Source organism: Megascapheus bottae, chromosome 22 (assembly GCF_031878675.1).
Source record: "Megascapheus bottae isolate mThoBot1 chromosome 22, mThoBot2.hap1, whole genome shotgun sequence".
Lineage (NCBI taxonomy): Eukaryota > Metazoa > Chordata > Mammalia > Rodentia > Geomyidae > Megascapheus > Megascapheus bottae.
The window spans coordinates 19,435,804-19,462,771 of record NC_143530.1 but is presented as its reverse complement, the minus strand read 5'-3'; the positions used below and the strand labels follow the sequence as shown (position 1 = coordinate 19,462,771).

General features: G+C 35.6%; 1 protein-coding gene across 2 annotated transcripts; it reads right to left on the bottom strand.

Moving 5' to 3' along the window:
• Nucleotides 1-8,777: 8,777 nt before the first annotated feature.
• Nucleotides 8,778-18,927, bottom strand: Prl (prolactin). 2 transcript variants are annotated; one of them, XM_090355409.1, is made up of 5 exons: nt 18,876-18,927; nt 16,259-16,434; nt 14,390-14,497; nt 11,672-11,851; nt 8,778-8,969 (listed from the first exon to the last, which is right to left on the bottom strand). In XM_090355409.1, the coding sequence occupies exons 1-5, from the start codon at nt 18,901-18,903 to the stop codon at nt 8,778-8,780; spliced, it is 684 nt and encodes a 227-aa protein (XP_090211535.1). In that variant the 5' UTR covers nt 18,904-18,927. The 2 variants fall into 2 exon arrangements, with proteins under 2 accessions (XP_090211535.1, XP_090211534.1); XM_090355408.1 differs by having other exon boundaries at nt 16,259-16,437; nt 18,876-18,903.
• Nucleotides 18,928-26,968: the final 8,041 nt, after the last annotated feature.

Below are 26,968 nucleotides of genomic sequence, written 5' to 3'. Positions count from 1 at the left end.
TGGGGCCATGTCCTTCTTTCTGATGGCAGCATAGAATTCCATTGTGTATAAGTACCATATCTTGATTCATTCATTAACTGAGGGGCATCTGGGTTGGTTCCATATCTTCATTATGGTAAATAATGCTGCAGTGAACATGTGTGAGTAGCTTTACTATGGCCTTGTTTCTAGGTGATTGGGTAAATGCGAATGAGTAAAATTGCTGGGTCATAGGGGAGCTTTATGTTTAGTCTTTTGAGGATTCATGCTTTCCATCATGGTTGAATGAGTTTACACTCCCCACAGTGTAGTAGATTCCTTCCCAGCCACATCCCTGACACCATCTGTTGTTACTAGATTTCTTTCTTTTTTTTTAAGTTTGATTTTTTTCATACATTTTTATTGTAATTAATAGTAGGGCTACATTATATTCACCAGATAGAAGGTGCATTACTTCAAATACATTGATACCCTTTCTCATGTCTTGGTCCCCATTTCCCTCACCCCACCGGCTGCCCCTCATCTTATTTTCCTCCCTTCCCTATCCAACTTCAAATAACCAAATACGCATATATACAATAAATCAGATAATCAGGTGAAATACTGTAAAAATATGAGATAACCAAGGGACAGCAAAAGAGATGAGAGATAACATAGTACAATAAGGACAACAATCACATATTATGTGGCTTTTCTTTCTATATCCTGGAGGTCTTTTCATTTAGCATTATTCTATATGGCCTTATGTATCTAGGTTTCGATCTATTATAAATCTCTGCTAGGAGAGCCCAAGGTTTCTGCTGATTATGAGAAATGAGGGAAACCACTGAGCCTAAGTTCCTTTGAGTCTGGCTTACTTCACTTAATATAATTTTTTCTAAGTCTTTCCATTTCCTTACAAATGGGGTGATGTCTTTCTTTCTTTCTGACAGCAGCATGGATTCCATTGTGTATAAATACCACATCTTGTTGATCCACTAATCAACTGAGGGGCATCTGGGGTAGTTCCAAATCTTTGCTATGGTAAATAGTGCTGCAATGATCTGCATTGTGCTAGTGGATTTAGTATGGCCTTGTTTATGGACAATTGGGTAAATGCCAAGTAGTGGAATTGCTGGGTCATAAGAGAGTTCTATGTTGAGTCTTTTGAGGAACTGCCATACTGCTTTCCATAGTGGTTGAATGAGTTTGCACTCCCACCAACAGTATAGTAGTGATCCCTCCTGGCTACATCCCCTCCAGCATCTATTGTTATTAGATTTCTTGTTCATGGCCATTCTAACTGGAGTGAGGTGGAATCTTAGAGTTGTTTTGATTTGCATTTCTTTTATGGCCAGAGATGTGGAGCATTTCTTCATGCGTCTATAGGCCATTCTTTTTTTTCATGTATTTTTTATTGTAATTAATAGAAGGGTTACATTATATTTGCCAGATAGAAGGTACATTAATTCACGGACATTGATACCTTTTCTCATGTCTTGTTCCCCATTTCCCTCACCCCCACCCCTACCCCTCATCTTGTTCCCCCCCTTCCCTATCCAATTTCAAATAATCAAATACAAATGTCTATAGGCCATTCTTATTTCTTCTTCAGATAAATCTCTCTTTAAGTCTTTGGTCCATCTTTTAATGGGATGGTTGTTACTTTGGAGATTAATTTTGGAGTGATTCAATTTTTTGAGCTGTTGATATATTTTAGATCCTGAGGCCTTTGTCTGTTGTATGGTTAGTGAAGATATTCTCCGACTCTGTAAGCTTTCTAGTTAATTTGCTAGCTATGTCCTTTGCCATACAGAAGCTCTGCAGTTTAATGCAGTCCCACTTATCCAGACTTTCTCTGATTTGTTGTGTTTCTTGATCCTTCTTGAAGTTTCAACCTGGGCCAAGGAGACCTCCTATTCCTTCTTGCAAAGTTTTCAGTGTATCTCCTTTTATCTCAAGTTCTTTGATCCATTTGAAGTTAATCCTGGTGCAGGGTGACAAAGAAGGATCCAATTTCAGTTTTCTGCAGGTGCTTAACCACTTGTTGAAGAGGCTATCTTTCTTCCATTCTATTTTTTTTGCTCCCTTATCAAAGATTAGTGGCCATAGGTCTGTGGTTTAATATCTGGGTCCTCAGTTCTATTCCATTGGTCTTCAGGCCTGTTCCTGTGCCAGTACCAAGCTGTTTTGATAATTATAGCTCTGTAATAGAGTCTAAAGTTTGGTATTGAAATTCCTCCTGTGCTGCTCTTTCTGCTAAGAAGTGTTTTTGCTATACGGGGTCTTTTATTATTCCATATGAAATTTTGGATTGCCTGTTCTATTTCTTTAAAGAATGACATTGGGATATTGATGGGTATTGTGTTTAATTTGTAGATAGCCCTCGGCAAGATTGCCATTTTCACGATGTTTATTCTTCCAATCCAGGAGCATGGGAGGTTTTTCCATTTCCTCAGTTCTGCTTTAATTTCCTTTTTCAGGGTTTTAAAGTTTTCATCAAAAAGGTCCTTTACATTCTTAGTTAAATTAATTCCTGGGTATTTTATTTTCTTTGAGGCTATTGCAAAAGGAGTTGCTTTCCTGATTGTTGCCTTGTTCCTCTCATTGTTGGCATAAAGGAAGGCAGTTGATTTTTGAGGGTTAATTTTATACCCTGCTACCTTGCCAAAGTTTTGAATCAGCTTTATCAGCGTGGGAGTAGAGTCTATAGGGTTCTTTAAATACAGAATCATGTCATCTGCAAAGAGGGAAAGTTTGACTTCCTCTTTCCCTATTTGGATCCCCTTTATGCTTGCTTCTTGCCTTATTGCTCTGGCTAGGAATTCTAATACTATGTTAAAGAGGAGTGGAGAGAATGGGCATCCGCATCTTTTTTCCTGATTTTAGAGGGAAGGGCTTTAGCTTTTTGCCATTAAGTATAATGCTAGCTGTGGGTTTTTTATACACAGCCTTTATTATACTGAGGAATGTTCCATGGATTCCTAGTTTCTCCAGAGCTTTTAGCATAAAGGGGTGTTGGATCTTGTCAAATGCCTTTTCTGCATTTAATGAAACAATCATGTGATTTTTGTCCTTGCTCCTGTTGATGTGTTGAATTATATTAATTATTTTGTATATGTTGAGCCAGGTTTGCATCCCTGTGATGAATCCTGTTTGATCATAGTGTATAATTTTTTTTGATGAGTTGCTGAAGAGCTTCACATAATTTTAAAGGAAAATCCTATGCCCACTGCTGGAAATCTCTGAAGGCCTATTGATCCCTCCATCTATATATCTAAAATATTATTTCAAGAAGTTTCTCTCCCTTCTCTACGGAACCAAGGGACTTCCTATTTTCCATATGTCCTACAAGGCAGACACAACGTTCCTAATTGGATATTGGTCCATCTCAGCTTAGATAATTTATAGCCTGGTGGTTCTACCTTAAGGTAAAAAGACGTGATAGTCACATTCTAAGCAACTGTTATAAAGAATTTCCTGAAGATCCTTACAGTTTCTATTTTATGAAAAGCTCATTGGCAGAAGAATATATGGTTTTTATAAACACACATGCATAGATAGGCAGACAGACACATATAAAGACCACCACCATCATTACAAAGATGTCAGCAGAAAGATTCATTAATTGACTGAAGTTTGTTGTTAGCCTTTTGTATAATCATTCTTTCTTCAATTACTCTGGCATAACACCCTTGCCTGCTGTAGGAGACTTTGTAAAGAAAAAACCTAGGAAATGCATTGCTGCACTGAGTGTAAGAATGTCATTGAGTTTGTTCTATCACCTCATAAAATGAGGCCCTGTAAGAGATGATCTTCTTGGATTTCAGAGAGTGATGTCTGAATTGGGACATATTCATGCCATGAGTAAAGTACATACATGATTGGACGATACCGAACCCTGGACTTCCTGATTTTGAACCCTACAGTTTTTATTTTTCCTTGTATTCTAGAAGCTGTAGCATGAAGATGGTGACCCACAGCAGAGTTTGGAGATTCCTCAGACACCGAGTGCATGCACTTACATTTTAGGGTAAGCTAATTTCTCCTATTGGCCTTTCCCCCACTTCATTGTATTTGTTAAGTTCTTGTGTTATCTTTCCTTCATCTACTGTGTGGAGTCTTAGAAACTGGAAATAATCCATGGAATGAACGGATCCTGAGCATTTGAAGAGCAGAGGAGGTTTCATCTTTTCACTGTCAAGTGTTCTGAGTCCAAAGACCCGGTGTTCATCAACTGTCCCCAGTACAGTCAGATCTCACTCAGGATGCCTGCACAGTTCTGTCCACAGGCTTTATTTTTCTATGTGGATAGGATGATAAGTGATGATCTTCCCCAGGGAGGAAAACATTGTCGCTGCGGCTTCTCTCTCAGCATACTACTTGTGCTAGGCACTTTTAGCATATAAATTTTAATATAAAATTTAAGGCTTCTTGGAAGTATTAAATTCTGTGAGCTTAATGTTTTTGATGACTCATATTGTCACTCAGTTTCTTGGGTGATTTAGTAAAAGATCTTAATTCTTCTCTGAAATGAACACACTCATTTAATAAAAAAATGAAATGTTTACATAATTATTTTGATAGGAGTTGACAGCAAAGCAGAAATTCTGAGAAATGCTGGTACTAAATATTGTCAGTAAACTCATTTCTCCTTTGTCTGAAAATACTTCTTACTTAAATGGTGCCTGAGAGGTTCCATATATCCCTTGAGTTGCTTTAGCATGCACACTTTCTGAATAAATGAGATGAATATAGGAAAGATATTTTTATTAAGTTACCATTCACTCACTCATCCATTTAATCCTGCAGTCAGTAACTGCTCTGTACCCTGTAATTCTAGACACTGGAGAGACAAGTGGAAAAACATGAGATCTATGCCCTTAAAGGACTTATATCCTTTAGTCAAGGGAAGAAAGTAAGAACTGAGTGAGATAGTTTTAGGTACATAGAGATATGATATAGGGAAAGGAAGATTGCCATAACTTTGATTAGAGGGATCAGAGCTGACCCTTGACCTTTGCTATAAGACCTAAATGATGAAAGGCAGACACCTACAGAAGTAACTTCAACTAATAGGAACAAAATGTGTAAAAGATCTTTGTTGAGGTGATGTGTTATCATGCTGGAGAAGTCTAGCATGGTCTGACCCAGCAATATCAGAAACACAGGTAAGCTGAAGGAAGAGAATCAAGAAGAAGGAAGGTCACTTGAGATCTTCAGGCAGATTATATGTCTCTTTTGACATCTCAACAAAGTCACTGGATATACTTGGCCTCAGTTTTCCTTTCTCTTAAAGTCAGTGAATGAACAGTACTATATAGGCTTGTTTGAGAAATCATATGTTAATAAAATATTAGGTGTTTGAAAAAGTATCTGGCAGTCAGCAAAAACTATATGTGTTATTAATTATTATTATTGTTGTTATTGTTGCTATTAAATACTTATACATGGTATACTTTTCCTCTAGCCACCAAACTTTTCTCTGATAGACTCTTACTTCTAGAGTGTATCTTGATATTTATGTCAGATCTGACATTCATGAATGACACTTTTTGCTCAAAGGGAGCCAATGCTTGACAGACGCTTCTAAAATTAGTGAGTAAATGTTTAGATTACAATATTGTTCTCTTGATTTTTAGGGCAAGAATTTTGTTACTGCTACATACTGTTGGCTTTTAGTTATCAATCTAATGGCTTAAAATTATTTTCCCAAGAATTTTCCTTATAGAATAATATGTAAAATACTATTACAAAAGTTGATTTTATTTTTTGTTGATAGAGACTGAGATGGTTACTGTATTGGTAGTAGATTTGTAAACTAATGATTTACTGAGAACTGAAAGATATTTGGTAGTAAGTAAAATATTGCCATGTGGTTAATAGTAGTATTTAGCCAGAGTAAAATAATAATGTAGACTTATATTTAAGATTGTTCTTTTCTAATTCTGGCCTAGTTTGTTTGCTACAGATTTAAGTATCACGTTAGAAGTTTCCTCTATTTTGTCACTAAAGTAGGTACAGGAAAAAATCATTTGTGTATATCACTTGTTTATTTCTTCAACAAGAAATAAATGTTCTGAAGTGTTCCTAGCACTAGTCTACTGTCTTGAGATATAGTGATGAATTCTGTGATGTGACCCTTTGCATACTTTGTACTTCAGTCAGGGGAAGCACATGGTAAATACATGAATGAACAAATAATACCTAGAAGAGGTTATCTCAATCTCCAAAGTATTTTAAAGTTGGAAAATAGCATTATTATGAATTTTAGTGATAAGAATGCTATCAAAACTCAGAGGAGCTAATCATATTTTATATGTTTAACTCATTCAAATGATTTTTTTCAAGCCTTAGTTCAACAACTTTACAATCTAACAATAGGAAAATTAGGGGGCTACAAAAATTCAGCTGTAATTATGAACATGGCATTATTTGATAGTGAGATTTAAAACAATATGACAAAATCCTCTGCTAAAGTAACACTGTAAAGAATGAAAATGGTTTTACCAAGGGGAATAACAAATGTTCTATTTCTTATGTAATATTTTACTAGCGGGCTTTTTTAAAAAAAATCTCAGATTCATTTTGTTTTTTTCACTTATTTCTACAACTTTATAGAACTTTGTAGACAAAAGAAAATGGCTTTATGGACTAATTTATTTTGTTTGCCTCTATGTACTGTCTTCCAATTTCCATGGCACTTCTTTGCTTCCTATTTCAGGATGGTCCATGGGACTTGAAAATTGATGAAATCTTAGACATTATGAATATATGAATAGCTTGGTGTCACCCTGCTGTTAGCCTCTACTTAAAATCTCTGTATGGTCCTTGTGTGCCTTGATCCATTTGAAGAAATAGATTCCTTGAAATTCTAGCCTAAGTGGAAAGCAACCAGAAGCAGCAAAGCATTTGTCTCACCAAAAGAGTAGGTAGGTCTGCTGCCAGCTAAAACCAAAATGAACTCTAGATTATGTCCAACTGCTTGCATTTTCTCATTTTTCTATCCCAGTTGACCAAATGGAGAACAAAAGAAAAAACATACTACCATAAAGAGCACATTTCCCACTGTAAGTTCAGTTATAGAATGACATCTATAAATATAGGCACAAAGTGCAGAGGAAAAGGAGATATTTCTGAAATGTTGTCTGGTAGACAAGCAAACAAGCAAACTTTAGTTTCCAAATAAAAATAGTTTGAAAACATATTTGGGCCAAGCAGAAATATTGACGTGAGATCTGATATTTGATGGAGTTTGTGGATGACAGAGGAGCCTGAGGAAATTTTGCTGGTAATCATGAAACTTGGAAGGGGACCATTTAGTCATGAAACAGAAATTTAATGATCATATGGAAGTATTTTCTTAGAAGTAAAGCACTAGAATATAACTACTATAAAATATGAATAAAATTAGTAATGCCTTTGAAAAAGTAGCTAACCTAGTCAGTTTCTGCTGTAATTTTCAAAAGGTGATATTTGCTGGGCTGCATGTAACCATGGCAGAAAGAACTGTGACTTAAAATTTTTTCAGTCAGTATCTCTAGTGGAATTCTTACCTTCAGGCTCCTTAAAGATAGCATTTACTTACCTATTACAATTTTACCTCTAAAACATAAAACAAATGTGCTTATAGACTGTTCAGTAATGAGACTCTTAGATTGAACATGAAGAGCAAAATTTGTAATGTTATTTGCTCAAAGTCGCATGTACTGGAAAAAGAGTTTTGCTCGTTTCTTGGTTAGCTAGATTGAACATTTGATTGAAATTAGGAAGTGTAGGTTTTATTTTTATACTTAGCATCGTTATATGAGTCTAGATAAGGAATCATTATTCTTGGGTTTATCTGTAAAACTGGAGAGATACCTAGTTGATTTCTAAGATTCCTTCCTTTTTCTAGATAATAATCTAGATTATTACTGAATATTCAAAATATTCATGTTTGGAGGAAGTTGAATAACACGCATCAATCTTGAAGTCTCAGAGAAAAAAAATTAAAATTTTGCCAAAGAGGAAGAAATTTGGTTGCTTATAATGCAAGATGGGTTTGGGAGGGGAGAGGTAGGACCAAGGGGCAGGGAGATTCAAATTCAATGGCTTTGTGGAGAAATACCTATCAGGCAGCTTCTCTAGGATAATTGTTGATAGAGAACAGAAGAATGACACCTCATTCCCCTGTTAAATGTTTGGCACTAGATTCTACTGATTCATCTCATGCCTGCATGTACAGGAGAAGAGAATATATGGAGACTCAAAAAAGGGCAATTGAGATGGAGTACTATTGGCTGTTATCACTGCATGGAGAAGCTACCATGACTAAGTTTCCTGTGAGTTAGCTGGGAGATACCAGACTTGGAGCCATTAAAAAAAAATAATAACATGCCTCTAGTGTGATGGGACCAGCAGCAGCAGCAGAGGATGGAAGCAATATAACAGACAGTGGCATTATGAGGTACATAGTAGAATCAAATCAGGGGATTTCTCTCATTACAGATACTATACAGTGAGGGATTCATCCTTATGGACATCTTGAAAAAATAATCACTAGTATAACCCACAAGAGATACCTTACACTCAGAGGGGATTCCCTGGTAGTAATACATTTGTCTCTAGAATTTATTTTTATCAAAATAAACAAAGAAATTTTTGACAAATTGACTTTTTTTTCAAACGTTGATATTTCTAAAGAATTAATTTTTATTTTTTTAAGTTGAGATCCATGATACTCAAGCTTTCATTCAACAGCTATAAAACTAAAAGAAGCTTTTCAAGGGATGGATTATTACAAACCATCTTGAAAAATAGAAGGGATGGATGTAAGCTTAGCAGTTGCTATCATAGACAATTCGGCACTTCAGGAGCTTCAGGTAATTATCAATTTTATGTGAATCTCTGCGTAGGCAACGGAGCAGGTTATAGTAAGCAAAAAGGCGAGCATCTTCATCAGCCATCTGCACGGAAGAAAGTCCAGGCCAGACAGAGTAGGACTCACTTTCTTTGACTCCAGGATGAACCTAATTATTGAAAAAATAGTTATGTGTTATTTGTATGATTAGCATTTTTTTGTCAGTCATGGGGCTTGAACTCTGTGCCTGGGCGTTGTCCCTGAACTCTTTAACTCAAAAGTAGTGCTCTACCACTTGAGCCACAAGCACCACTTCTGTTTTTTTTTTCTAGTGGTTTATTGATGATAAGACTCTCATGGAATTTCATGCCTGGTCTGGCTTTGAACTCTAATCATCAGATCTTGGCCTCCTAAGTAGCTAGGATAATAGGTATGAGCCACCAGTGCCTGGCTGATTCATATTTCTTTATTCTTGCCCCTCTTCATTGTTAAGATTTAGGGAAAATATGGGACTTGGGCTTTGGTATGTCTGAGCCAACATATTACAAATCTGTTAGTCATCTAATAGATGACTACTAGAAGCAGGAGACAGGTTTTCTGTTAGGTGAGAGTTCTGATAGCTATGTTTTCTGATTCTAATTTTCTCTTTGTTTTTCTCTCCACTCTAATCCTGTGGGAACAAGAAAGAATCAGGTAACAGTTCCCTGATAAAGTATATTCTTATAGATGTGCATCAATGGGGAACTAGGAAGTTGCTACTTGAAAATGAACGTGGGGGGCCCGGGAGTTTGGCCTAGTGGTAGAGTGCTTGCCTAGCATGCACGAAGACCTGAGTTCGATTCCTCGGTACCACATACATAGAAAAAAAAAAAGCTGAAAGTGGTGCTGAGGCTCAAGTGGTAGAGTGCTAGCCTTGAGAAAGTCTAAGGACAGTGCTCAGACCCTGAGCCCAAGCCCAGGACTGGCAAAAAAAAAAAAAAAGAAAAAAAAGAAAATGAACGTGGGTTTGATCAAGTTAGTAATGGAAGAACTATTATTTCAGAAGTGTTTACATTTATTGAGTTGTGTTCCTGATGTGCCCTGGGCACCTTCTTTCTTCTGATAGTTCACTATGATTAATCTTTTTGTTTTGAACTAGACTTATTATCCGTCAATATAATGTAAGTTCCCAAACCATTAGAAATGATGAGGTATGCATTGGGTGGTTTAAGAGGCAGATGGTCATATGATGGTTGACTGAGATCTACTGTAGTCACAAATCCTTCATTCTACCCAGGGAAGGGACCTTAGATATTTCTACAAAAAACAGTGGCTTTCTTTTGAGATATATTGGACAAAGCACCCATGAAAAGATGAGTGCTCTTAGAAACCCCTTCAAGTGGTGAGGGCTGTGTGCTTTATGATTATAAAAGTATTGCTGAAGACCTGAATGACAGGGATTTATACATTCCATATTCTATTGTCTGAGACTCTCCACAGATCTTTGAGAATAATTAACCATCTTGGTACAACGAAGGATGCAAACTGGATTACAGAGCTACTAGGCAAAGTCAGATATAATTGTAGAGCTTTATTCTACTGATTAAGAATATGTGTACATACCTAAGGATTTCCTATTAGAATTTAAAGTGTGTGTGTGTGTGTGTGTGTGTGTGTGTGTGTGTGTGTGTGTGTTATCTAGCTGAAATGCCTTTGATTTTCTGTACTGGATCTCTAAGAGAAAATTTACTATGGGAGGTACAATGATGCAAGGAAGAATAACGAAATGTGTGGCAGGATAAACAGGAACACAAAGTGAAGTAGTATGGGACATATTAGTAACACTAAGAACTAGGATTCCAGTAATGAAGCAAATAATTTGAACATCAAGGTGTTCGTTTCATATGTTCCAGGGTTAATATGTTCTTTGTATTTGTATTTTTTTTGCTTAGATTGGTGTTCTTCCCCCATGAAAATGACAAAAATGACACATGATAATGTATACTTAGCACACAAAAAGAGAAGCATAAAATTGCTTGTTATTATTTCTACCACCATACGTTTTTCTTTAGATGATACATTATTTCTGAGAATTTCAGAAAGCTACTTAGCTGTTATCATCGCTAATGCTGAAATGATCCTATCAGAATGGAGATACATTCTGAAAACACTAATTTAATCTAACTATGACAGATTATTTGGAGCTATTAAACACAATGACATGAGTTTTGATTTTGGAAGCCAGTGCCAAACAAAATTTAGGATGAAATAATGTCTAGGAATTACAAAATAAGGAACATTTCAGAAAAGATGCTCCCTTATTTTGTGCTTCTCTGAAATCTAGTGATTGTTGAAAAGTGCTGATGTCATGTGCTCATCTTTTCAATCTCCCCTGGGTGACCAGGTGCCAGGGGCTATGAGGGGCTGAAAGAGAATCCTGTCCAAACTGACTCTGATTTTCTCTTTTTTTTCTCCCCATTCTAATCCTCTGGGGTGAGTAGAAATAAGAAAGAATCAGACTAGAATTTCAATGTGCGTATCTGGGGGATACTTTGAAGAAAACATTTGTCTTATAAATTTTATTTTCTGGTTTTATTTCTCTTGGATATATTTAACCACTCATCCTTAGGAAGAGTCAAGCCTTTGATAGTCTTGTGGAGAGTGGAAGGAAAGCAACACCTATCAGTTACATGCACATTAGGATCTCATAGCATGAACGACTAAGCTCTTGCTTTATTTGATAACAATCTACCACACAGGATGCAAAAATACTGTGCTTGCAAAGGGAAAAGATTCAAAGTTTTTAAATTCTTATTAATGAGAAATCAAAACAACTGAAACAAAAAAAACCCAATAAAACAACAACAACAAAAGCATTTGGAGATCACATACCTGGCGAACTATCTTTTCCATGCCTTCCAGGAGTCGTTTGTTTTGCTCCTCAATCTCTGCAGCCCTTGATAGAATAGCATCTGAGCCTTCTTCCATTCCCCGCACTTCATTCACTAAGTAGTACAAAGGAGCGTTCCAGGAAAGCAGTATGCTGCGAATCATGTTTAAAAGCTGTTCGGACTGAGAAACAACCACAGTGAATAGTCAACGTGACTATAAGCAAAATACCACAGAGTTAGTTATCTATAATTTTTGCCTGAAGAGGAAGCTGAACTGGAATATCGCTTAATTTTCCTGTCTTTAGATGTTAAAATATTCAGTAGGAGTCATAAAACCCTAAACTTACAACCAGCGACCCTACACGTTGCCAAATAGCTCTGTGCAGAAGATAATATAAAATGATGCTTATAGAAATGAACTTTAAGAAATGGAAGTATAATGTTTGCATTTCTTTTGTTTCCTTCTTCCCTTTTTCTTTGACTCATTCCCTCTGTCACTCTTTTTGATTTCTGTATCTTTTTGTATTGTATAGAAGTTTGTCTGGTTTGAGGAGCAGAAGGGGAAGCACAGAAATGGCGGGACAATGGGTAACCCAATCAGCAGTGAAACCCACTATAGAGCTTTAGGGGAAGAGCAGTCAGGAGAGGAAAAACTAGGAGAGAATAAAGGAATGGGTGATGCTGTTCAAAAGGAAGTGTACTTGTTATCGGGCTCATGTAACTGTAACCCCTCTGTACATCACCATTGCACTATATTTTTAAAGAGACAACTGGCATATTTAAATAACTAATTTTTAAAATGAGCATTCTAAATGATAAAATGGTTTTCTCTTTGATATGATACCATTTTCCCTCTAAGTGAGTTCTTTCATATTTGATTGTTTTGCTAATTCATGAGAAACAGTTTGTTCAGAACTCGGTAGGAGGCCGAGATTAGACTTAGAGAAGAGATCACAACAGTGTAGATAGCCACTGGCATTAAGCATTTGCACCCAGGGATTCCTTCACACTATTACATTAGGTCATGCACTTATGTGTTTGTGATTTTAGGTTAATTTTAGGATATTGGAACAGAGATATATGGTGTTCCTAAATATGCTTCTATCTACCTGCCTCTCTGCTCCACACCTCTAGCAGCAATCTATTTTGTTGATATAGATAAGTGAATAAAAAGACACAGTGTTGGGGCCGGTAGTTTGACCTGGTGGTAGAGTGCTTGCCTAGCATGCACAAAGATCCGGGTTCAATTCTTCGGTACCACATACATAGAGAAAAAGCTGGAAGTGGTGCTATGGCTCAAGTAGCATAACACTAGCCTTGAAAAAGCCCAAGGACGGTGCTCAGGCCCTGAGTACAAGCCCCAGAACTGGCAAAAAAAAAAACACAAAAAACAACAAGACTCAGTGTTGTTCTTAATAATAAGCATCAGTGTAGGACACAAAGGAGTTCTGACCTTAACTGCAAATTCTACTCTCTGCTAAAACTGTAAATAAAACACATCTTTGATTTTAAAATACGTACTGCTTAGAATGTTTGCTACTAGGGTAGTAATGAAAACAAAGGTTAGAGAAAAATCCAGTGGATATTGTAACGGAAATATGGAAAAGGAGAGGATAAAAATAAAAGTTTATAGAAGTGCACATGGAATAGTGAATACTAGTCTATGTGCTGAAAGTAGTGTGGCATAATGACTACAAGTGAGGACTTTGAAAGGAGAAAGCCCAGACTCACAACTAACTTGCAAATTTGTGATCATTCTGAGCTCTGACCCTCAGTTTCCCCATATCAAAAAGTGAATTGACACTACCTCACTTTAGAGAAGGTTTATAGGACTCAATAAAGTAATATTCATGGAATACTTAGTGAAATACTTGCACTGTGGTATCTCACAACAAATACTATCTTTTTCTTTCTTTTCCTTTTTTCCACTTGTCATTAATGAGCAAAACAATATTGATGGTGCCACTAACAAAACTATTATATATGTATATATATATATAATGCTAAGATTGGTTATATGTGAGAATCAGGAGAGATTTGTTATAATAAAAATAACTGGAGCTTTCTTGTATGTAGACTTTGCTGTTATCAGGCTAGAGAGAATATATATATATATATATACATATAGACATAAATATACATGTGTGTATATAGAGAGAGATCTGTATAGATGTAAACCAAGAAAGCAAAGGTACATTTTTAAAATATATAATGTATTTTCCAGGACCTATTTGTTAAGGAGGCTTTCAGTTATGGCACAGGATAAAGGAGAGTAGTCAAGGAAGAAAGAAATCATTATTAGAAAAGCAGGAATAGAATAAGGAGAGTCTTGAGCTCCAAAAGAGAGAGCTTGGTTATGTTAAATACTGCTAATGGAGTGATTATTCATAATAGACGATACATTTTCATTTTCATTTCCATCCTTTTTGTATATATAAGTTGACTTCAACTTTCCTTCAGAATAACCTCTGCAATCCTCACTGTAAGAAATTTATGAAAAATCATATCATCTGCCCAAGCAGAGCTGCTACCCTCTTACTGTGTATTTCATTTTTTTCTCATAATTTTAAGAGCTATATACAGTCTACTTTTTCTGTGATTTGTTTATATTTTCTTCATCTTTCTTTACACATATGATAACTCCACCAACTACAGTGCCTCTGGTAAGCCACAGGTACTACATCAGTGGTTTGGTGGCAATCCTGGGCTGAGGACTTACTTGGATCTGTTGGGCTTGCTCCTTATCTTCTGGTGTAGACAAGGTAGAAGTATGGCAGCTGGTGATGGCCCTGGTAATGAACCCTCGGCCCTCGCCATATTGTCTATACTGGAAATAATGGAGAAAATTCAATTAGTTGACATTTGGGAATTGAATAAAGAATTCATTACAAGAAAATTAATACATTTGATAAATGGGAAATTAAACTATACCCAAGAATTACACAAAAAATGAAAATAAGGAGTTGAGAAAATATTCCTTTTGCATATTTTCCCCTCATGAGTTCTGTAATCTTATTTTTAACCCTCATCTAACTTTTCTGATCTCAACCTCTTTTCCTCTTCATCATTTCCTATTGTCCTGACCTTCTTATCATCCTTCTACAAGTTTCTATTTAGAAAAAATTAAAACACTAAAAATAGTCAATCTACAAAACATTAAGTCTTCTAAATAGTATCTCGCTATAGTATATGAAGCAACTGCCATAGTGCATAAGTTTATTTCTCTGTTCCCAAACTTATTTGAGGCAAGTATGATTGAATTATAATTTCTCTTTCAATTATCTATGAATCCATACACCTATACCATCACAAATTCATCATAGACTCAGAATATAATCTTACAATTCTGCTGATTGTTACCAAAGGAATCTTAAAACAAAGGTGTATAAATTTATAAGAAATTATTAACAAATGAACATACTAAAAACAGAAAAACTAGCCAGGCATGGGGCTCATGCCTATAATCCTAGCTACTCAGGAGGCTGAGATCTGAGGATTGAGATTCAAAGCCAGCTTGGGCACAAAAGGACCTGAGATTCTTATCTCCAATTAACCTCTAAAATGGGAAGTCGGGCTTGACTCAAGGGTAGGGTGGTAGCCTTGAGCTGAAGAGCTCAGGGGCAGTGCCCAGGCCCAGGGGTAGGGTGGTAGCCTGGAGCTGAAGAGCTCAGGGACAGTGCCCAGGCTGAGTTCAAGCCCTGTGACCCACCTCCCCCCAAAAAACCCAAAACCCAAAACAACAACAACAACAACAAAAACAGAAAAACTACAGAGACTAAAAGTAATTATTTAAAACTAAATACTTAGCAAAAGCTGTGAAAATGTAAGGAAATTACTAGGTAGATTTGAAAGATAAAATATGATTAGTCAAAAGGGAGGAATAAAAATAATTAGTTAAAAGTTTATAAATAATTTTCGTTTTTAAATAAAAGTCCAACCACATTCTCTAGAGGTCCATTGATGTACTTAAACTCTAATGTTCTCTGGGATGCTTGACTGACCAAGAAGAAATGGCAGCTTTTAAAACACCTTCAACAGAAAGTGAGAACCTGTTTTCAATTCTATACCAGTGTTTCTGTAGTAATTATAAGCTTATGCACTAAAAAATCTTTAAACAATGATCCAAGGCATTTGGCATTTCTGGCAAAGCTTTATCCCCTCCTTCTGATATGGCTTCATATGAGTTTAATTCTGTTTAACCCACCCAATTCATGACAGTGGATTTCTCCTTCATTGGATTGCTCCAGCATGCTAAGTACAGAGCCACTAGTGAGACTGGCATGTGAGAATGAGAAATCAACACTCCTCAGCCCCAGAAAGAAAGGTTTTATCTCCGGTATTTAACTCAAAAGAAAAAAAAAGAGATAAAATGAATTAGGTAAAATATATGAAATCTACCATCCTTTGAATATCTTTGAGATTTCATGAAACTGTCCCCTGTCCACATTCTGCTTCTTGACTAGTGGATGCTTTCTTTTACTATTAAAGTATATTATTTTGCTATTTGGTTCATGAGGTTTTCTTATAGACCACCCAGTTGCTGGCTTGAAGGATTGTGTGGGGAAGAAGCAAGTAGTGAGATACTTACAAATTCACTGAACATTTCTGAAGAGAGGTTATGAATGTAGTGAGACAGGATGACGGCACGTTCAAACAGGTCTCGGAGTGACACCTGGCAGTTGACAGTCCCGCCGGAACAAAGGGGCAGGGAGGCCACATTCTGGCACAAGAGCAAGTTTGACACCAGCAACAGCAGGAGTGACCCTGCTGAAATAATAATGATAAAAAAAAACAACAACTTCTCTAAGAGGATCTATTTAGCTGAGATTATCAAAAGTAATTCTGCTAAGGAAAAATCTTATTTTTTTTTCCCCTACTGTTCTTGGGTGTTAGGATTTGGTACTTTAATAGCTGGGTTGGATGGGAAAAAAAATCAAAACCTTCTATTGTGCAAATTTAGATATATAATTACATTTGCACAGATAGATAGTTTGTGAAGAAGACGACTTCCTACATTTTTGTACTGCTCCCAGAAGAGCTTCTGTAGTTAGCAAATATTTGGAGCTTAAATCCATTCTAAGATAAGAATGCTTAAGTCATTAGATTCAAATGGGAGTTTTTTTTTTTAATTCAGATATTCAGAGGTGAGAGGTGACAATTTTTAAACTGGAGGTTCGATATCTGCATTTTTGGGTGCTGTGTGATAAGAATAATCCAGTCCATCTGTGTAACTTCATGCCACTAAGAGTAAGCACATTATTACTTGATTGCTAATATTGAGAAAGGAGAACATTCTATCATAAAAGTTATGCTATAGCCTAGATTTGCTTACTTAAAATATTTAACATTTATTTGTCCCCGTGTCCAAAGCTTCAGTATTTATTCTTTGTCTACGTTTAATCTGTACAATCTTCATGGGATTAGACTGGTCCTTGGCAAGTATCATCAAATTATGTCAATGAAATAGAAGGCTTAGGTAGGTCAAGCAGTCCCCTTCCATGTCTCTTATTAGCAGGTGGGCAAGACAATTACCAGACTGTGAACTTTACCTGGTCACATCATACACTCAATCTGCATCTGTATAGCTGGGACCAAATCAGTAGTTAAGAGGCTCTAAGTCTGTCCTGTGTCTGTCTCTGTTGTTCTTTCAAAGAACAACACTGCTTCTTTAATTGTGTAACAGAAGCCCTAGAAAGCCTGATTTTCAGCCACTTTTCCTTCTGCATAAAACATGCCCTTTACAAATCTTTCCCAATGATTGGTGGTAGTTTTTGTCTTAACTTGCTCTTTCAATAATGAACAGTTACAGAACTTTAATAGATCAATAATTCACACACTCAAAAGGAAAGCAATGCCATGTAAATACCAAATTAAAATCAGCTGTTAACATCAATAACATTACTCCCAAAGAATACTTGACGTAAAAATATGTGTCTCAGGAAACAAAAGTTCCACAGAGCTTTTGATAACTACAATTAGTAATGTTAAGATTTATGTATAAAAAGATTAGGAAGGGGTAACACTACCTGACAAATGTAACTGAAACCCCTCTACACATAACCCAGACAAAAAAAATACATTTTAAAGAAGTGTCTAACACCAAATATTCAAAAACTAATCAATTGTACCTAAAATTATTTAGTATCCAATATAATTGAACAACATTTTAGTTCCAAAATATAAAATGTTGTGAGACCATGCATGTTACAGACCTTAAAGGATTTTAAAAACACATTCATCCACAAAATTTGTTATATGGATGTTACAGTCATACAGCTGAATGGATATTGTATCTATATGAGCAACTGAAATCTGTTTTGCAGATAGGGGAAGTAGACCAGCAGCTCTTGGAAATTCATAGCTAGATAGCTATTCTCTAACTCTGAGAAAGGTTAACTGTGTATATATCATCCACAAGATTTTCTTAATCTAAAATGGGATGACACAGGCAAATATTTTTATTTTCTGTTTCATAATATAAATTTTATTTATTTATTTGTTAATTAAAGAATTTCTTAACATTGATTTTTACATCATATTTCAAATATCATGTTGAAAAACAAGCATTTAAGAAGGGAATCTCTATATACAATCACTGGCACTTAGATTTTAGAACATAATTAAAATTAAGCTGAGGGTTTGTATGTCATAGATAGATATTAATGTATGTAATAAAATATGTCTACAGAGTCATAAATTTTTATGTCTACGTAGTTATTGTCTGCAGTATGGCTTTAGAGGTAAAAGTTTCATCAGCTTGATTCTAGTTATACAAGTTACATAGAGACTGTGCAACCAGAAAATGTTAGTTTTGACTCCTGTTATCCTAAATTGGCTCCATAGACGCTTATAGTTTATTCTGATTCAGTTTCTCAGCATCCATCATAAACCTTTTAAGTTGCGTTATTTCTTGTTCTGGGTGTTCCCCTGTTCAATGAACATGTTAAGCATATATATCCTAGCTTATATTCATTAGAAATGGAAAGAAAATCTCCCACTGTTTTCAACACAAAATGTGTTTGGGAGAAGAAAGGGTCCTCCAGTCAAGAACCAATGGTGGAGTCTATTGTGCTCTTGTGCAATTGTTTTCTACAATAATAATTGGAAAATTCTTCTCAACCTGTACATAGGTGATAAAGCTAAAATTTCATACGATCACCTTCCCCAAACCCTATGAGTAGTCATCTATGCAATGTCTCACATACCTTTTTGTGGTGACCCCTTGCTTTCCATGGTGGGGATCCTTGCAGGAATACACTTCACCAGTGAATACCTACTGTTTTCTCCCTCGCAGACATTAGCTTTATAAACCTTCCACACCTTCATGAATATATTTAATCAGGCATTCTTTTTCCTTTCCCAGTCATCTATTTCCGTCACTGAGATTACCCCCATAATTTCAAACATCAAATGGTATTTTATTTCTTATTCATATTCAGGAAGACACACTGGGCAGAAATGAAGGATTTTGATTAATTAGAGTAAAAGGAAATGAGAGAAATGATGAAGGTGAGATTTGCAGACTAGTTGGGGTTAGAAGATGTACAAAACTATAGAAACCATTTGTTTCTCTGCAGTTTCTTGAAGATAGAACATTGTACTTTATTTAAACATAGCCTCACATGTTATCAATTATAAGCGTATTCAAAATTTCTGATTGAATTATTTCCAAATTTATGTGCTTCATACCATGTGGTATAGATTAAGGATTGAAGAACTAAGAATTTTAGTTCCCACTATACCCTGATTGGTATTCTTTATCTATAGATTTTGGTTTTTTGCTTTAAAACATTCTATTACACTTTTTGTCAGTCATCTAGCTTAAACTCAGGGCCTCTTTGCAATCAGAGCCAGTGCTCTACCACCTGAACCTCAGCACCACTTTTAGTTTTTGAATGATTAATTGGAGATAAGAGTCTCACAAAGATTTTTCTTCCCAGGCTGACTTCAAATTGAGATCCTCACTTCTCAGCCTCCTGAGTAGCTAGAATTACAGGTCTGAGCCACCGGAACTTCACCTATTACATTTGTTTAAAGATGATAAATAGAGGGTTGGAAGGAAGATGGCAGAGGCAGAGCAGAGGTTTCATTGAACTCTTGCCAAGAAACCAGTTCTAGCATTCTAGAGAAAAAGTTCACAGCCAAGGGCTTACAACAAGTGGGCAAAAATAGTACAGAGATTTCACCAGAGAGGAAAAAGCTAAGCAGTCTACTTAAAAAGACAGATTTGAACACACGCTGACAGTAGCAACAGTGGCGGCACAGAAGCAGCTGGCCCCAGGGGCAGCTGTCCCAAGAGCAGCAGAGCCAAGACAAAGACACTGTTGAATTTACCTACAGAGTGGAATAGGAGCCTACCTTGATTATGAGCTAAAATCTTCATCCTGCAGGCTACAGACGGGCGTAGAGTCACGAACAGTCCGGAAAACCGAGGGAAGTGTGAGTACTTCACAGAGGATATTCTCACTCCTTCTCATAGAACAGTAGCCGAGAAAGCACCATCTTTTATATTGTCAGAGAACCTACCAGACCTGCCAGCAGATACCTGGAGGCTGGGAAAAACAGCAGTGACTTCAGGGCTATCTTTCAACTGGGCAAAAGGGATCCCACCTTGGGGATTGGTTCCCTGATCTGGAGGGAGAAATACCTCTCAGGCAGGTGAGCTTAACTCACTGAGAAAACAGCCAGAGGTGGTCCTGCCCCTTGGCCACTTTCAGATAAGCTGGCTGTAGGAGTCTAAAAACAGTAGTGGCTCTAGGCTGGGTCAGAGTTGTCTCAAAAGCTCACGTCCCCAAGTCCGTAAGGCAGAACTTTTATGCCTGCTCAAACTGACTGGAAAAATCAACTAAGTCAAAGGGAAACTGACCATCACAAGGAAATCAGAGGCTCTATCAAGAGATTGGATGGACACAGGGAAGACACAGATCCCCCAAATAAACTGAAGAATTTTTTTCTAATTATAAATTTTTAAGTTTTGCTACTATTTTATTATTTTCAATTTTATTTTCCCTTTTTGCTCGTTTTTTTCTTCTTCCTTTTTTCCCCTTTTCTACGTCACCACATCTCTGTTCATTCCTAGAAAAAGAGCCAACAGTAATTAGTAGGCTTTCCTCTTTAATGTGAACATATCTAACTCAGACTATATTTTGATTCCTTAGTCCTCTGTTTTTCAGTCTTAGTGTTTTGAATTTTAGTATTATTTCTTTAAATTCATGTAATTTTTGAAGTTTTTTTATTATTATAGATTTTTTATGTTCATTCCTTTTCTCTTTCTCAGACTTTAGATTTCAATTATCTTCCCTCTATTCCTTTCCTTTCCTACAGTCCTCTTCTCTTATTTTCAACCCTTGACTTTTATTATACCTCTCCATTTCTTGTCCTCTGAGTCTTCTTTGATTTTCTTCATTCGATGATCTACAGTGGTTTCTTCTTCCATATAATCATAACATAACATAACATAACATAACATAATACAAAGTCCATTAAAATCCATAAAATGTCAGGAACTAACAAACACCTCTCAATCAGACTCTCAGTATTAATGGACTTAACTCTCTAATTAAACAATATCAACCAACTTGTTGTATCAAAAAGCAAGATTCATCTTTCTGCTGTCTTCAAGAGACATATATTGCCCCCCCCAAACTTAATCTGAAAATGAAAGGCTAGAATAAAATATATCAAGCAAACAGGCCCTGTAAACAGGCTGGAGTTGCCATCCTTACATCAGATAAAATAGACTTCAAATTAAAATTAGTGAGACTCTACTTACTAATTTTAAGAAGGTTATTACATACTAATAAAGAAATCTCTTCTTCAAGAGGATATAATTGTTCTAAATATACACCAAATGACAAAGGACCCAACTTGATCCAACAAACATTACTTACACACACACACACACACACACACACACACACACACACACACACACAAACACATAGATCCAAACACAGTGATCATTGGTGACTTTAACACACCATTGCTATCTCTGGGAACTGAATGATTGCATAGACTAACTAGACCTAACACACATCTGCAATTATTCCACCCAGAAACATTAGAATATATGTTCCTTTCAGCAGCACATGCACTATTTTCCAAAATAGATCACATTTTAGGACACAAAGCAAATCTGTGCAAATTCAGAAATATTGAAATTATTCCCCTGCATTCTCTAAGGTCACAAACACCATTATAGAAAATCCTGTAACTTATGGAGATTGAACAACACATTGTTGATTCATCAGTGGGTCATTGAAGAGGTCAGAACAGAAATTAAACTGTTAATGGTATTTAACAAAAAGAACACACAAAATACCAGCTCCTTTGGGACACAGCTAAGGCTGTACTCAGAGGAAAATTTATAGCTCTGAGTACCTACTTCAACAAATTGGAGAAATCTCAAACCAACAATTTAATTTCCTGGGAAAAACAAGCCCCAATCCATTAGAAGGAAATAAATTATTAAAATCAATTCAGAATTAAATGAATTAGAGTTAAAAAAACATAGAAAGGTCAAGAAAACAAGAGTTGGTTCTTTGAAAACATTAACAAAATTGATAGGCTCTTAGCACATATTACAAGAAAAGAGAACACACCAAATAAGCAAAATCATAGATGAGAGTGGAAATACCATGACAGAAATTACCAAGATCCAGAACATCATAAGGGAATATTTTTCAAACCTTTATGCCAACAAATTTGAGAATCTGGAAGAAATGGACAAATTTTTAGCAAATACTGATGTATTCAAACTAAACCAAGATCTAAACTAACTAAACAGACCTATCTCAAGTAATGAAATAAAAATGGCAGTAAGAGACCTCCCATCCAAAAAAAAGGCCAGGACCTGATAGAATCACAGCTGAATTCTATAAAGATTTCAAAGCAAAATTCACACCAACATTCTTCAAAATCTTCAATGAAAAAGCAAAAGCAAAAGTTCTTTACCAAACTCATTCTTGAAGCCAGCATAAATCTCATCTCCAAAATCAGACAGGGTCTCATCAAAGAAAGAGAATTATAGACCCATTTCTTTGATGAATTTTGATTCAAAACTTCTCAACAAAATCCTGACCCATTGACCTCATCAACTCATCAAAATAAATTAAACACTATGATCAAACAGGATTCATCTCAGGGATGCAAAGCTGATTCAAGCCAATTAATACAATTCATGACATCAACAGAGGACAAGAATCACATGTTCATCTTAATAGATGCAGAAAAGGCATTTGACAAGATCCAACACCCCCTTATGCTAAAAGCTCTGGAGAAACTAGGAATCCATGGAACGTTACTCAGTATAATAAAGGCTGCATATGACAACCCCACAGCTAGCATTATACTTAATGGTGAAAAGTTAAAGCCATTTCCTGTAAAATCAGGAAAGACAAGGATGTTTACTCTTTCCACTTCTCTTCAATATAGTATTAGAATTCCTAGCTAAAGCAACAAGGCAAAAGCAAACATAAAGCTAATGCAAATAGGGAAAGATGGAGTAAAACATTCTCGCTGTGTAGATGGCATGATTCTGTATTAAATAATCCTATAGATTCCACCCTCAAGTTACATGAGCTGATATGACACTTTTGCAAAGTAGCAGGGTATAAAATTTACTCTAAAAACTCAATGGCTTTCCTGCATGCCTCGAATGAGAAGAGTGAGGCTGAAATTGGGAAACAACTCCTTTTGCAATACCCTAAAAAAAGGCTCTATGGTTTCTCTCATTTGGAATAATTGATATGCATCTAGAATTTTCCTAGCAGTGGAGTTCAGTGGCTCAAAAGCTAAGTGTATGTGGCCTCATAAGATGAAGCTAAGTGAAATGAACTCCAGGATAGGGAAACGAGATTTATTCTTATGATTGTTGTTTTTAATGTGAAGGTATTTCTTTACCCTTTTGTGGTTTTTTTTTTGTATTTTGTTTTGTTTTTACTTTTTTCCCCATTATGGTTTATACCCTGATGTTGCTGTACCTTACTATGGTACATGGAGTATTTATATACATTTGCTTGTTTATTTGAATCAGGGAAAGAAATCAAGATGATGAGACAAAGGACAAAGTGTGAACCAGTGTACAATGATATTCATAAGACAATATGTTGGGAATGAACTTTACAACTTGGGCAGGGGTGTGGGGAGAGAAAATGGAAGAAAAACATGGGAAAGGGTAAAAATATTCAAGAAACAATGTACTCACTACTTTATGAATGTACCTGTAACCCCTCTATACATCACTGTGATAATAAAATAAAATTAAAAATAAACAATTTGATAAATATTATTTTATGTAATATATATTTATACATGCATTCATTTTATGTAGTCTCTTTGTTTTAGTGTATATGTAAAGTTGTGTAATTTCCTCTAGTTTCAGATAAAGAAATAGGCTTGGAAGGACTAAAAACAATGGCTATGGAAGAAATCATTCTTTTTTAGTCAAGGTTGATTCAGGAACAATTGTTTTTTCAAGAGGAATTGGGAGGAATTTAAGGAAACACCATTCCTCAAAGTATTCAGTATATAGCAATGTGCACTCATATAAAACACAACAATATCCACTCTGAATATTGGGAGTTTATTTGAAGGAGGTAAAAGTAGTTTTTTTTAACACAGATGATATGAACACATCTATTCACATAGATCCTAATATGTGATATAATGAATCTCTAATGCTATTCAGGTATTTTCATTCTTTACAAAGACAACCATTACTAACTTATGATTGATTTCTCTTTCTTTGACCTTAACTCATTTTGGGGTAAGATGACAAAAAAATCATTTTCCATTATCTCAAAACTTCATTCACCTTTCAGAGACTTCCTAAATGAAATGACTATAATGAATAAGAACAGAGTTGTTGATGACTTTCTCTAATTCTAAGTCTATGCATCTAAAGCAGCTTGTGACCTTTAATTTCAATTTTATTGTCTCCGATAGTAGGCTGATGGATAAGGTAATTTATAAATCTCTTCCTATGACATTTGACTTTTCTGTCGCTCTTAATGCCAATGTGCATTTTAACAATTATCTGACTAAGTACTCTAGAAACTAACATCTATGAAAAACACTGCCCAACTTTAAGGCAGGCTAGATTTTTAATGAGAAACATCAAATGTGATGAATCAGAGATTCTATGATCTAAAAGAGGGGTCAGAATTCAATGCACTGGCTCTAGTGTCCATCATCTTTACCCAGATGATCAAAGAAATCAGAGAAATTTGATGTGGCCACACATTTTCTTCTCTCAGAAACTCTATAATATGAAGCATACCGTAAGGACTGACAGTGATAGCTGAGCAGCAACACAGAGAATTAGAAGGCAACATGAGACAGGCCCCACTCTGATGAGTTTCAGAGAAAAATGAATGTAGAAACTTTCATTGTCCCTGGCCATAAAGGAAATGCAAACCAAAAAATGAGAATCATCAAAAACTCACAAAGAACAAAAAGCTGCTGAGTATATTGGTGGGAATGTACATTAGTACCACTATGGAAATCAGAATGTAGAAATTAAACTAATAATGGAACCACCATAGGATTCTGCTGCACTATCACTGGTTCGATACTAAAAGGAATATAAGTCTTTATACAATGGAGATGCCGGCACACATAGGTGAATGTACTCGCAGTATTCACAATAGCTACTCTATGGATCACTTATGTGTCTACCAACTGATGAATGGATACAAAAATATGTGGTAGCCATATACAATGGAGTATTTATTTGTCCATAAAGAAGAATAAAGTTATGTCATTGCAAGAAGGTAGATGTTAATGCTAGGTGAAATATAACAAAAGGAGAAAGAGAAATATTGCATGTTTTCCCTCATATGTCAAATCCAGATCATAGAAAAGAATGACAAGAGTATAGCATGAAGGATTTTTGGGGAGTGCAAATCACTGATGCAAGGAAATTGAAAAATGAGAGTGGAAAGGGGAAAATGAATTTCCAGTACTTCACATACATATATGAAAGTAAAATACTCTCATAAGATTGTTTATAACAGGATGATAGACAAGATAGTAATAATGGAAATGAACTTGATCAAATTCATTGTATACACATGTAGTAATATCACAATGTAACCTTTTTGTGCAACTGATATAAGCTAATAAATATAGTACTGAGAGTGAAGCTTGATCTTAAAATTTAAAGGTGTTGCAACTCGGTAGATAGCCAGGCTAGCTAGGGGTGATCCAAGAGGCCCTCAGTTGTGTTTATCGAGTGGAGGCCAACTGATTTATTTGACTGCCAAGAGGTTACATGTTTCACTGTGAAATTTATTGTGTGCTTCCTTGCTGCTTCTCAACCCCCACATTTCCTGTGAATGGGGTATTGCAATATCTAAATAATGCAAAAGACATATTTTATGTGAAAAGTCATGGTTGTCCTTTTTTCTATTCTATGCCACATTTTCCCCCACAATATTTGTGTATGCCCTAGACAGATCTCTCTTGACCAAGTTGTGACCTTAAATTAGAACAAGAAAGGGAATCCAAAGGACTGGACTTGTCTGCTTTTATTTAAAAAGCTTCATTGTTTGCCAGTTTTGAACTGATGACTCATAATTAAATAAGCAAATAAGCTGATAACTGATTTCTGTCAAGTAGACAAATAAATAGCTCAAATGATGTTAAACTGTTCCTGGTATTTTTAGTAGATTAAATTAAAAAAATTGCAATCTTTTACTAAAGGGTTTGAACTTTAAATATTAGGTGACATCGAATTGTTTTTCATCTATGGTATGAACAGAACTTATATTCTATTTATGTTTTCTTTTTGTATATTATTTATTTCTAATTTTATTGTCAAGGTGATGTATAAAAGGGTTATAGTTACATATGTAAGATAGTGAGTACATTTCTTGTCAAACATCATTATTCTCCCTCCCCCATTGTTTTCTTCTATTTACCAATTTTCAAGCTTTGAATTATTGTAACTTTTCTTCTTTTATGACACATCATATATTTAAAATACCTCATAACTTGGAAAGAATCTTCTACAAGATATATAAAGGATATTAAAGGGTAAAAAAATTAAATGTTAAAATTCTTCATACTAAATGCGCCACAAAAAACTTTAATAGTAGTAGTAAATTAGTTAATAAATTGCAACTTAAAGTGATTAATGGTAGGATAACCTAGAGGATTCAAGACTTTTAGTGGATCAGAGTAGCATACATGTACTTCTCTGAGTATTCTCCAATGCTGTCTTATATACCCTACTGATTAAATATATTTACTTGTATAAATATATTTAGAACTTGCCTGAAATGTCTTTACTGTGGTG

Coding starts and splice junctions, on each gene's coding strand:
- Prl (XM_090355408.1), bottom strand. CDS start 18,903: ATGGAAAGCAAGGGGTCACCACAAAAAG. Junction 16,438..18,875: donor CAAGGGGTCACCACAAAAAG/GTATGTGAGACA, acceptor TTATTATTTCAG/CAGGGTCACTCCTGCTGTTG. Junction 14,498..16,258: donor CAGAAATGTTCAGTGAATTT/GTAAGTATCTCA, acceptor CATTATTTCCAG/TATAGACAATATGGCGAGGG.